Consider the following 14,418-nt stretch of genomic DNA (forward strand, 5'->3'; position numbering starts at 1 on the left):
GGTGTAAAGAAAAGGGAACCCTCTTGCACTGTTGGTGGGAATGTAAATTGATACAGCCACTATGGAGAACAGTATGGAGGTTCCTTAAAAAGCTAAAACTAGAATTACAATACGATCCAGCAATCCCACTACTGGACATACACCCAGATAAAACCATAATTGAAAAAGACACATGCACTCCAATGTTCACTGCAGCACTATTTACGATAGCCAGGTCATGGAAGCAACCTAAATGCCCATCGAGAGACGAATGGATAAAGAAGATGTGGTACATATATACAATGGAATATTACTCAGCCATAAAAAGGAACGAAATAGAAAGAGAAAAACAAATATTGTATATTAACGCATATATGTGGAACCTAGAAAAATGGTACAGATGAACCATTTGCAGGGCAGAAATTGAGACACAGATGTAGAGGACAAACGTATGGACACCAAGGGGGGAAAGTGGCATGGGGGCTGGTGGTGGGATGAATTGGGAGATTGGGATTGACATATATACACTAATATGTATAAAATGGGTAACTAATAAGAACCTGCTGTATAAAAAATAAATTAAATTTAATTTAAAAACAAAGGTATCATCTGGAGGACTTTCCTGGTGGCGCCATGGTTAAGAATCCACCTGCCAACACAGGGGACATGGGTTCGAGCCCTGGTCTGGGAAGATCCCACATGCTGCGGAGCAACTATGCCCGTGCGCCACAACTCCTGAGCCTGCGCTCTAGAGCCCGCGCGCTTAGGGCCCATGCTCTGCAAGAAGAGAAGCCACCACAATGAGAAGCCCACACACCACAACAAAGAGTAGCCCCGGCTCGCCACAACTAGAGAAAAGCCCTCACGCAGCAACGAAGAGCCAGTGCAGCCAAAAATAAATAAATACATAAATTTATTTTTTTTAAAAAAAGGTATCATCTGGGACATGGAAAAGTTCTTTTACATATGACGTTTCCTGTTAGCCATAGTAGAGAACAATCTCAATCTAACCTTTTAAAATTACAAAGGCAATATAAGCCTAGTAAGAATCTTCTTCTGCATAACATAAGACCTCAACTTAGATGTAGGACAGAAGAATTTTCAAGGATTTATTTATATCTGATTACTTCAAAATGATTTCAAATGTTTTATAAATCTAAATATACATAAATCAGAATAACTGAAAATAAAATGGGAGACAATAAAAAGGATTAATAGTATTCCTACTACCCAATAATCAGATACCTAATTATTTCAGCTGGGGTACTGAAAGAAAACACACTGACAACCTTCTCTAAGCCCACTATCTCTTCTGTAAGAAGAATTTCATAATAATTATTTAATAGGGCTGAAGCAAGAAGTAAATAAAATATCAAAACACCTAGTATAATTTCTGGTACTCAATAAATAAAGTTTATTATTACTATTATATAGATTTTTCAGAAACATACATTTTCCTAAAACCTAATTCAAGAAGAAATATAATTCGTGGGTCCTTACATAAAGGCTGCTAGATGATACAACGAATCACATCTTTAACCACTGTTTTTCAAAAGGAAATTTATGTACTGACCTCTATCAAAGCTGAGGGTATAATCTTAATGGCACAACATTATATTTTAACTCAGTGAAGAATGTATTAATGGCAGAAGGCTTTGATAACACAGTCTGATGAACTTTTAGGACAGAATGGGGTTTGCTGGATCTAAAGTAGTGCTAAAGTAGTTGACACGTTCACTGTAATGTTTTTCTCAAATACCAGATGTCCCAGACTCTTAAGAAGAATTCATAACTGAATCCTTTTAGAAATCAAAATATATTTACCTTTGTGGGTATATATTCCAGAGTCTTGAATTCATTCATATATTCATCTAAAAACACTTTAAAAGTGTTGACCCAAACTCTGACTGGAGATTCACTCCAATCACGCTGCTCAAGCCTCATGGTCTTTTCCAAAATCTGCTCAAATAGTGCGTAGAGGTCTTTATACCGTATGCTTTTCCCATCATCTATCTAATAAGCAATAAGAGAAGAAATGTAAGGTTTTATGAAGAAATTCTTTATATACAGAAGACTGATTCAATTTTTATTGGGTAGTTATTTTGAATAAAAATTAGGATCCTGATATACTTTCTAATGGGCGTGTCCATGAGGTCATGTGGTATTTGTAAATTCCCACTCTACTATGGAATGTCTGCAGAATAAAACCTGTTAAATTTTAGTAAAATACCTAACAGTTTAAACAATGTAATAATTGGAGAAAGCCCTGGGAATTTTTAACTATATTTAGCTATAAAGATTATTTGCATCCCTCTTAATTACCTATCCCCAGAAATGAACCTTGTTTAGATAGTTCCACTCTAAAACTGAAAAAGTGAATACCTGAATTCTTGCCTAGTGAAACATTAGGCAACCTTTACTTTGATTCATTTTTCCGAAGAAGAATGACATGCTTAGAATAACACCATATTTCTTGCAAAGGAATCTACATGGAATTCCTTTTAACTTATTTAAATGAGGTGTGGAGTCTTCATGAGAAAGAAAAAGACAGCATTTAAGTGACCAAAACGTATTATATACATTTAAAATGTATTTCTCTTTCACCTCCTCAGAATTAGAAGTTGAACCTCTTTGATCCAGGGTTAGAAAACCACTATTAAGCTCTATTTCATAACGTTGGCTCTTCCTATGTGATACAAAGTATACTGGTCCCTAATGCAGAAAATAAAGGTATGAAGCATGACAAGCAGTTAGCAGGATTAGAAAAATATGGCCAACATTGTCTCTACCCAAACCTACTCATTTGCCCTAGCCTGATTACTACTTTATTATGGTCTTGAAATTATTGCTCTCTAAGACTGCATGGTTCCTATTTTTAAAAGGCAAAAAAATCTTATACTGAGTAGAATATACATAGGAAAGTTCTCCTGATTTCTCTTTACACATTAAATTACAGGTTGAACAAAGAAAAAACAATTAAATACAAATTATTTTTTATAGAATATGACAATTCAGAGATACTAATAAAGATTCTAAAGATCAAAAGCATTAATTATTATATACTTTAGCACCAATAATAAATTTTCTAAACCATGGCCAACATCATATGAAAGTATAGGTAAATCTGAAAGTGATACAAACTCATATATAGAAATTGGTGAACATAAACTGTTCTAATTCTACTGAATAAAAAATTGTAATAATTCCAACACAAATGAGAATTAGAAGCTGGAGCCAGAGCTAAATGGATCATGAGAAGTCAAAATAGTAAAGAGCCACTGGGTGAAAAAGAATCATACCTAGAATATCTGAATTCAATACCTTCAGATACCTATAACAGGGGAAAAAAAAAACTGCTCAAGGAAATTTGAGAATGCTGTTAATCTGAGGTCAGTCAGTATGCTTTTCCCTATCTATCCCTAAAACAAAAAGAAGACACTGGAGAAATCTCTAGTTGAACATGGCCCCTGTATTATTTTTTATGGCATTGTCAAATTTTTCAAATGTTGAACTTCTGACTATCTCCTGACACAGTTTAACTTACCGCCAATGCAGATGAATAAAAGCTGAAGATATTCTGCCGAAATTCTTTCAGAGCTTTTTTAAATACAACATCCACTAGTGTGTCTTTCTTGCTGTCTTCATTATCTAGGTCATTCATCTGGGGACCACAGAAAGAGATTTTGTACACAATCAACTAAATTGAAAAGAAGTGAATGCCACTCTGGACACATACTGTTTCTTCAACAATGACCGTCCTGAAAGCGCAAACTATCATGGGACCCAGATAAAAGCATGACCAGATAGCCAAACTTTTATTACTACTAGATGATTTCTAAAGTCCCTTCTAACATTGTATGATTCCACAGTTCTGCTACCAAAAAGACAACTCGAAGTGTGCAATGACAAGCCTCACCTTCCCATACAGAATGCAACATGACAGTTATGGTAAAACTGAAGTCAACAGTAAAGCCTAAAACTTTAAATCCTGTCTACGCAGTCTGACTTACACAGATCCTATTATTTGCACCTTTCTGGTAAAGAAACAGACGCTCTAACTTACTGAAGCATATATACTTTAGGGGGCATATCCTGATATACAAGCATTCCACAGTCAAAGCTTCTCAGGGGCCTAACTGAGCAGGCAAAGGGTACCTTTTTCAGAAGAAATTCATCCATGCTTTTTAAATCACTGGCACTTGCTATGATCTGGACAGAGTCATTTTGCCAATGCATAGACTCCAAAGCCACGCTGCTGATCTTCACATTTCGCTTGCGCCTTGCCTTTGGAGAAGGCTCTTTGTTCTCTTTGAACTCCTTCCGGCAACTCCCAGGCAATTCTGGACTCAAAGGAGGTGTTGGCTGATTCTGAGATAATTCTATAAATCAAGATAGAGTGTCCCAAAAAAATTTATTTTAGTAAAAATACTGAAATCTCTACATCCTTCTTTTTAAGTTCCTTTAGTAAGTCACTGAAGGAAACATGTAAATATCTGAAAAGTAAAGTAACATTAACGTTTAAGTTCAGGCAGTTAGGCAGTAAATCCAGATTGTACCTTTGTACAGAAAATGTATTTAAGAATTATCACTTTTCAATGGGAAATTCTATCGTGTCTCCCAAAGAGATGAGGTCTGATACTGAAAATCTGGATGGAAAAGTCTTGTAGAACTGAAGCCTGGATCCCAAAGACCTCAGTCCCAAAGAAAAGAAAGAAGAGTACACAATCACACTAGCATGTTAAATGCTGACTATTAACCCAGTCATAGCTTTACTATATCTGTTTGAAAGAACACCCAGCTATGTACAAATCCAATAAGCCAGTGAAGTTTGATAATTATTATTATTTGTTTACTAGGGTCTAAAGCCATAAATGCTCCAGTGACAATATCTGGTGTTAGGCTGGCAATCTCTATTTAGGGAACCAGGTAACTCAACTGGTTCACTTCTGCCTGTGTCCCCTTGCTATTTAGGATTTTCACACATATTTCCCAAATAACTGTATGAATTTCTCAGAAAATTCCTGGAATTAACTAGCTCTGTATATAATATTGGAAAACACAACAAATTTTCTCTGCAATTGTTTACACCAGAGAAATCGGGTTCCATGTAGTCCATTATAATCTAGAACTACACTGGATTTGCCAACGCCTACCTGGGGCTTGATGAGAAAATTGGCCCCATTTCACATATGTTTTCCCCACATATATTTACCTTACCTTCTGTCCAATGGTATATCCTCGTTCCATCTAAAAGCTAATTCTGACAATAAAGGAAAAAAAATAGCCTCCTACTTGCTAAATGCCACCTTAGGCAGGAAGTGAAACAAACTTGAGATATGGCACCAGAATAAAAATTATAAAGATATAGGATATAAGTATATTCAAATTGGTGTCAACTAATATTAATTCCATTATATAACCTAGATACACAAGTATCTAATTGTTTCATTAAGCAAAGTCAATATTGTTCTTTATACTAAAAGAAATAATAGTTACTAAAGAAACTGTCTATAATCCAATTTCAGCATTAAAAACAAGGGCTACCTTAATAAATTTCTACCCAAAGATAAATAAAAAGGCTACAATCAATTTTTATACATGTATCCTTATTAAGCAAACACACAATTAAGTCTGCTAATAATATATACTTCAACCAAACAGCTTCCTAATTCCTTCTTGGAAATCAGCGGTGGAGAATATAACTGTGAAATATGAAAAATTTAGAATGACTACTGTAAACCAGATAAGATAAAACGAACTGATGCTCTTAGGAATTCCAAATTTTCCAAACTGAACCTGTAGTATTCACTTAATTTACTACTGGTTTTATCCATATCAGTTTGCAAAGTGATAGGAGCAAAGTCACAAGACAGAAAAACAGGGTTCTAATTAAATTTCTACCAGTTTTTCCTTTGACACACAGATGCCTCCGCTCTGGCTGATCCATTCCCATGTGAAACTTGATCTTTCCTCCCTTTATCTTATCCTTTGTCCCTTTATTTTTATCGCATTCTAGACGTGAGAAGTTTTGTTTACTTATTTTAACTGGGCCTGTTCTATCTCTTCTTAGAGATAATAACTTTCTTCCTAGGGCCTCTTTCTATTTTATTCAATACTGATATTTCATCCACCCACCGGTATTTTACCCACTCATTACTACACATCCACCTCTGATGTATATCCCTGTTTAAGAGAGCTGGCATCTTTACACGGTAATTAATAACGTTCATACATACTTGAGCAAAGGGCTTGGGAAGAATGGGCTAATCTTCTAATACTGGGACTATTGGAATCCTTGGAGAGTTAATAATTCTAGCATTTAGAAAGGCCATATCTCAAAAGATGAACTAACTGTTGGGTATCTTCTAATGTGCTATGATTGATGCTCCATAAGTTAAAATAACAGCTACCACTATAAAGTCCCAGGAACATATAATAGGTACTTTAGCACAATGGTTATGAATACGGACTCTAGAGCTAGACTGACTGAATTCAAATCTCAGCTCTGCCAATTGCTATACATGTATAAGCAAATAACTCTCTGTGCCTCAGCTTTCTTATCTATAAACTGGGAATAATAATCATACCAACCTCAAAAAATTGTTGTGAGGATCAATGGAGTTAATATATACAATATGCTTAATACAGTGCCTTGTATGTAGTAAGCACTCAAAAATTAGCTGCTGTCATTAATTTTTACTAGGAATATACATTTGTTAAGTGAATGAATAATGGTTAGATTTTTACACTTTAGAAAACTGAAGCTAATCGAAGATTCACAATCGTTCTTGAAGTTGTTGTTACTTCACTGTTTTGTGCCACATTTCCCTGAAACTTCTATTATAGGTAAAATTTAATTTTATAATTATCTATTAGTTAAGGAGGGACTTAACAATATTGGTCCTATCTCATTAGAATATCTCACCAACAGGATTACCATTACAAATACTAGAGGGATGGTAAACTTTCAGAAAGAGTAAACAGAAATTATGACGACAATCTCCACCCTTTGTCCATTTTTACCATCTGGAAACTGATGAGCTGGAATCATATCTGAACCAGCAAAGAGTGCCGAAACCTCCGAATGGGTGACAGGTTTCACTCTGGTAGTCTTCTTCTCCCCTTGTTTCCCTTTGGCCCAGAATCTCATCTTAGCTCTCTGAGGTCTGTTTACAAAAAAAAAAAAAAAAAAAAAGTAACAATGGAAATTAGCATGTCCTATTGACAATATCTGTATGTCACTTTAAGTTATATAAACACCTTTTGTGTGAATTAATTCATTTAACCTTCACAGTTAAGTCTAGTCATATTTAGTCTTCAATTGTACATTTAAATTTCATCTGGAAGGTGAATGATAGCTTCCTCATCTTGAGTACAGAAATAATAAGACTAAGGGATGTTAACAAAAACCACCATTTATTTGAGTTGTTATCATGCTCCAGGCACAAGTGCTTATATAGAATTACCTTAATTAACTATAACAACAACTTTACATTCAAACCATAACCGTTTTTCAGGTGAAAAACTGGTAGCTTAAACATTAGGTAACTTTCCCAAAGTTATACAGCCAGTGAGTAACAAAGTTGAGAATCATACCTACTATGCTCTATATTGCCTCATTCTTAGTGCTTATATACTCTCTCCCATCATATAAATCAAGGAAACATCCTGAGATAATAACATTTCACATTTACTGACCATATAGTATGTATCCTAACCTCCTATTAGGAGGCTTACTTGTACATTAATTTGTTGGTTCCTTTTTTTTTTGAGCATCTACTAGGAGCCAGGCACTATGCCTTACTTATGATGCCTTCTTTTCACAACTACCATGATAAATAGGTATTTTTATTCTAACTTTACACATGAGCAACCTGAGGCTCAGAGGGCTGATGGAGATGGAAGTTAAAATCAGGTCTGTCTGCTTTTGAAGCCCATGTTCTTTTTCTTTTATCCATGCTTCCTTCTTTTTCTAATAGCTTATTACTAATCCTATACATCCATATAGTATAAAGGGAAATTGTTCTACAAGACTTATTACAAATGATAGCATTCTCCTGCCATTCTCATTCCTTTCCTGCTCCCTAGAGCAACCCTTTTGAATTTATTTAACTGATTCTTTTAATAGTTACCATACTTATATTGCTATCATATTTGTGACCACAAATAATAATTAAGCATATTCCAACACTCCAGTTCTATATCCTCCACAAACACAGACATCCCTGCAACAGAATATCATAATTTTAGTTAGATCAATATACAGTATTTTCTTTTAGTAGTATTCACTATTTTTTTTTACTCTGTAAATAATATTCACAACTGAGACATACAGTACCCTCCATAATCAATATTTTTCTAGAGTTAGTGTTTTGTTTTACATTTGCTCACTTTCCTACATCCAATTCACCTCCAAGTGTCTCCCCATATGTGAGTATCTCCTCTCAACATGCTGAAACATAGTAGGTACACCATCAGTTCCATGTTCTTGAAGAAATCTTTCCCAGAGCCATCTAACCTGCTCTAATCTGGCATGGTTCCCTCAGTGATTGCTGTACAACCATCACTTGAAAAGCTACTTTCACCATCATAATGGAGATGTTTTTTGTCTCTACTGTTTTATGATGACGTGTCTCTTGGTATGGGTCTATTTTCATTCATTATGTTGGGCCCTCAGGGGGTCCTTTCAATCTACAGAAACTCAAGTCCTTCAGTTCCATGAAATTTATTTGAATTACTTTATTTTTACTTTGTCCTATCTTTCCAGAGCTCCTATCAGTGGGTCACTGGATGTCCTGAACTGCTCCTCTAATTTTCCTATCTTTTCTTGTCTCTTGTCTTTTGGCTCAACTTTCTGACAGATGTCCTCAACTTTCTTTCTAACTCTTCTGACTTCTTTATGCTATCACAGTTTCAATTTTCAAATACTCTTTTTTATTATGAATGTTTCCCTTCAAAGTATTCTGTTTGGTTTCATGAATGTAGTTATATTTATTTATGCAGAAGATCTACTGATAGTTGTATTTGTCTGTCTTGAAGTTTTCTTTCCCCTGTATAGTTTATTGCTTCCAAGTTGTATTTTACCCATTAGTTTTAGATTATTTCACTTCCAATGTCTCCTCAAATGTGTGGTGATCAAAAGTAGGGTATAAACAAGCTTCTTGGAAGGTCTAGTGTGCATTGGTGGGGCTTCCAAACTGTGGTCGTCCTTGTAGGGTTATCTGGCTGTCCAATTTGTAGGGAGAGCCCCTGATAGCAATATCTTTAGGTCTTTGCATGAGGGTTGGATGGAAGTCCCAAAGACTCTTTGAATCATCTGCTTAGAGGGTATATGAAACGCGGAAGCTGAATACAGAAAAAAATCTGGGGGATCTTAACACTCAGTATGTAAACATTCATTAAATCCCCCTGTTCCAAATATGTACCCCAATCCTCAACTGTATCTGGTTACCTCCAAGTGCAGAAATCTTCTGTTTTATCCTTTCCAGAAAATAAATCTCCTGTTTCCTGCTAGGATTGGGGAAGACCAGTCAGCCAGATGCTTCTTTCTCAGTTTTACCCAGTTCGTTTAGGATTCAACTTTCTCCTATCTATAAAGACATTTAAAATCTGTCTATCTACTTTTTGGATTCCACGTTTTTATTATTGCTGTCTCCATTTTTATTATTGCTGTCTCCTGTTTTATTATTGCTGTCTCCTGTTGTTTTTGTCCTGTATAGGTTTTGTTATTTTAGGAGGATGTGGAAATTAAATTTATATAGTTAATCTGCTATCTCCACCTGTATGCTTTTTCTATGTTACATTTTGTTTTCCAAAATTTGACCTCCAGCATAATCTGCTCTAGATTTGGGTTACCTTGGATTATGCCTCTACAGTCACTGAGAAAGTGATCTTTAATAGGGTTATGAACCAGACAGATTTCAATGAGATATTCAAGTGTTCAGTGAGGGCCCAATTGCCTTATAATAACACAGTAAGGGACAAAGACATATACTTGATAATTAAAAACTCCATATACTCTCCTAAAGAGAACAGAGTTATTTCCTGAAAGTCTTTTCCAGTTCCATTTGTAAAACACTTAACTCAGAACAGAATCCAAGTCCAAAACCGGAAAATATTTTCAGTCTAATCTGGTCTAATCTCTTTTCTTTTACAACCAAAAATCCTAAGTCATATAATGATGTAAAGACTTTGCCCAAATCACAGTGCTAAACATATAAAAAGACAAAGCTCATTATATATATATCTGAATTATTTATGCTACTGTCACACAGTAGGTACTTAGTATTTGTTGACAAATAAATTTCAAAACTTTCAAAATTGATAGCTATTCTATCAATTATGCTTTTAAAAAGATGCTCAGTATTTGACTATGGTCTATTATAAATAAAATTATATTACCCCTATTAACAGTCAGTGTATGCTTTATACCTTATATCTGAATCTGAAGCCTTCTGTCTCACTGCCAACTTCGTAATCTCTCCTTGAGACATGGTCTTATGAAGCTTTGCTTCTTCATCAACTGAGGAAAAACGCTGTGATGTCTGTAATAATTACATATGTAAAGACCTTAAAACCAAGTAATTATATCATAGCACTGTAATTAAAACTCAGGTTATAGAATTATTTGAGAATTACACCTATTAAAAACATTCAAAAATATATTCATATTACTCAGAGATGCATTAAAATAAAAAAACCTACTAAAAACTCCATTAACTTCACACAGTAATCTGAAGTAAAGAGAACTTGGGTCAATGAAAATGCTAAACAGGGACTACCAGCTCATGTTTTCCAACAATTTAACAAAGAATATCAAGTAGGGTGAAAGAAAAAAAAGAACATCAAGTGGAAAAGTAAGAAAAAAAATCAAAACCATCTAAAGATAGAGACAAAAGATCCAGGACCTGATAAATCTAGAATACTAAGCATAGTTTTTCTTACCTTCTTTTATTTCTCCCTAAAAAGATGATAATTATTTTTATGGCTAACTTGCTATTATAGATATTTATATCCAGTTAAGGATTTAAAAGAGCTAGAACACAGGAAGATAAGAAAAACCAAAAGACCAAAGAATAAAATATCATTGTACTCACTAATTCTCTAAATTATGAACGACTTACATAGCTATAAAAAGGACCTGAATTTCAATTGATAACTCTTGCTCCATTTGTTTACAATGTGCCCCTTTAAAGACAATACCATTTGGAGGACAGAATTTCTTGTTATCTATTCAAGTCATTTTTTTAATATTTCATTTTTCTACAGTTATAATTTTTTCTTTAACCTTTTGGTCTGCGTGACTATGGCCTTACCAACAGAAATAGCACATATCCTGAGCTGTTAAATTTAAATAACAGACTTCTGCTTCTGGCCAAGATGGAGTAACAAGAACCTGTTCTATACTCTTGCCTGAAACAACCAAAAACAAAAACAAAACAAAACTTAGACAAAATAATATGAAACAGGGACTTCACTGGTGGCGCAGTGGTTAAGAATCCACCTGCCGACAACTGGCTGTTCAGGGTCCTGTCTTCATCGGTGGGGTGACTCCAACAAAAGGCTAGAAGTGTGAACCCCAACACCAGCAGAAGTGGAGACCAGCCGTGTGGCTGACAGGGTCTTCCTGCTCTGGCCAGGTGTCAGGACTGTGCCTGAGGTGGGAAAGCCAAGTTTAGGACATTGATCGACCAGAGACCTCCCAGCTACACATAATATCAAATGGTGAAAGCTCTCCCAGAGACCTCCATCACAATGTTAAGACCCAGCTCCACTCAACAACCAGCAAGCTACAGTGCCGGACACCCTATGCCAAACAACGAGCAAGACAGGAACACAACTCCACCCATCAGCAGAGAGGCTGCCTAAAATCATAATAAGGTCGCAGACACCCCAGAACACACCACCGGACACGGTCCTGCCCACCAGAAAGACAAGATCCAGCCTCATCCAGAAGAACACAGGCATCAGTCCCCTACACCAGGAAGCCTACACAAGCCACTGAACCAACCTTAGCCACTGGGGGCAGACACCAAAAACAACAGGAATGACAAACCTGCAGCCAGCGGAAACGAGACCCCAAACACAGTAAGTTAAGTTGAGAAGACAGAGAAACACACAGCAGATGAAGGAGCAAGGTAAAAACCCACGAGACCAAACAAATGAAGAGGAAATAGGCAGTCTACCTGAAAAAGAATTCAGAGTAATGATAGTAAAGATGATCCAAAACTTGGAAATAGAATGGAGAAAATACAAGAATTGTAGGGGTCTCAGAAGAAGAAGGGAAAAAGAAACGGACTGAGAAAGTATTTGAAGACATTATAGTTGAAAACTTCCCTAATATAGGAAACGAAATAGCCAATCAAGTTCAGGAAGCACACAGAGTCCCATACAGGATAAATCCAAGGAGAAACACGCCAAGACACATATTAATAAAACTATCAAAAATTAAACACAAAGAAAAAATATTAAAAGCAGCAGGGGAAAAACAACAAATACCAAGGAGAAACATGCCAAGACATATATTAATCAAACTATCAAAAATTAAATACAAAGAAAAAATATTAAAAGCAGCAGGGGAAAAACAACAAATAACATACAAGGGAAACCCCATAAGGTTAACAGCTGATCTTTCAACAGAAACTCTGAAAGCCAGAAAGGAGCGACAGGACATATTTAAAGTGAGGAAAGGGAAAAACCGACAACCAAGATTACTCCACCCAGCAAGGATCTCATTCAGATTTGACGGAGAAATTAAAACCTTTATAGATAAGCAAAAGTTAAGAGAATTCAGCACTACCAAACCAGCTTTCCAACAAATGCTAAAGGAACTTCTAGGCAGGAAACACAAGAGAAGGAACAGACCTACAATAACAAACCCAAAACAATTAAGAAAATGGTAATAGGAACATACATATCAACAATTACCTTAAATGTAAATGGATTAAATGCTCCCACCAAAAGACACAGACTGCCTGAATGGATACAAAAACACGACCCACATATATGCTGTCTACAAGAGACCCACTTCAGACCTAGGGACACATACAGACTAAAAGTGAGGGGATGGAAAAAGATATTCCATGCAAATGGAAATCAAAAGAAAGCTGGAGTAGCTACACTCATATCAGATAAAATAGACATTAAAATAAAGATTGCTACAAGAGCAAGGAAGGACACTACATAATGATCAAGGGATCAATCCAAGAAGAAGATAGAACAATTATAAATATATATGCACCCAACATAGGAGCACCTCAATACATAAGGAAACTGCTAACAGCTATAAAAAAGGAAATCGACAGTAACACAATAATAGTGGAAGACTTTAACACCTCACTTACACCAATGGACAGGTCATCCAAAATGAAACTAAATAAGGAAACACAAGCTTTAACTGATACATTAAACAAGATGGACTTAATTGATATTTATAGGACATTCCATCCAAAAACAACAGAACATACATTCTTCTCAAGTGCTCAAGGAACATTTTCCAGGATAGATCATATTTTGGTTCACAAATCAAGCCTTGGTAAATTTAAGAAAATTGAAATCGTATCAAGCATCTTTTCCGACCACAACACTATGACACTAGATATCAATTACAGGAAAAGATCTGTAAAAATTAAAAACACATGAAGGTTAAACAATACACTACTTAATAATCAAGTGATCATTGAAGAAATCAAAAAGGAAATAAACCTGCCGAGAGTGAACCAGGAAGAAATAGAAAATATGAACAGACCAATCACAAGCACTGAAATTGAAACTGTGATTAAAAATCTTCCAACAGACAAACCCCAGGACCAGATGGCTTCACAGGTGAATTCTATCAAACATTTAGAGAAGAACTAACACGCATCCTTCTCAAACTATTCCAAAATATAGGAGAGGGAGGACCACACCCAAACTCATACTACGCGGCCACCATCACCCTGATACCAAAACCAGACAAAGATGTCACAAAGGAAGAAAACTATAGGCCAATATCACTGAGGAACATGGATGAAAAAATCCTCAACAAAACACTAGCAAACACAATCCAACAGCACATTAAAAGGATCATACACCATGATCAAGTGGGGTTTATCCCAGGAATGCAAGGATTCTTCAATATATGCAAATCAATCAATGTGATAAACCATATTAACAAACTGAAGGAGAAAAACCGTATGATCATCTCAACAGATGCAGAAAAAGCTTTTGAAAAAATTCAACACCCATTTATGATAAAAACCCTCTAGAAAGCAGGCATAGAGGGAAGCTACCTCAACATAATAAAGGCCGTATATGACAAACCCACAGCCAACATCATTCTCAATGGTGAAAAACTGAAACCATTTCCACTAAGATCAGGAACAAGACAAGGATGCCCACTCTCACCACTCTTTTCAACATAGTTTTGGAAGTTTTAGCCACAGCAATCAGAGAAGAAAA

General features: G+C 35.6%; 1 protein-coding gene across 8 annotated transcripts in view; it reads right to left on the bottom strand.

The window, feature by feature from the left end:
- Window positions 1-14,418, bottom strand: part of MYO9A (myosin IXA) — a 283,494-nt gene that overhangs the window by 54,006 nt on the left and 215,070 nt on the right. For all 8 annotated transcript variants that reach the window (XM_028495017.1, XM_055088082.1, XM_024128692.3 and 5 more), the window contains 5 exons: window positions 10,411-10,523; window positions 7,003-7,145; window positions 4,135-4,358; window positions 3,524-3,640; window positions 1,804-1,992 (listed from right to left, as the gene is read on the bottom strand). In XM_028495017.1, the coding sequence (XP_028350818.1) occupies window positions 1,804-1,992; window positions 3,524-3,640; window positions 4,135-4,358; window positions 7,003-7,145; window positions 10,411-10,523 (786 nt within the window). The remainder of the gene's footprint in view (window positions 1-1,803; window positions 1,993-3,523; window positions 3,641-4,134; window positions 4,359-7,002; window positions 7,146-10,410; window positions 10,524-14,418) is intronic.

This window comes from Physeter macrocephalus, chromosome 11 (assembly GCF_002837175.3).
Source record: "Physeter macrocephalus isolate SW-GA chromosome 11, ASM283717v5, whole genome shotgun sequence".
Classification (NCBI taxonomy): Eukaryota; Metazoa; Chordata; class Mammalia; order Artiodactyla; family Physeteridae; genus Physeter; species Physeter macrocephalus.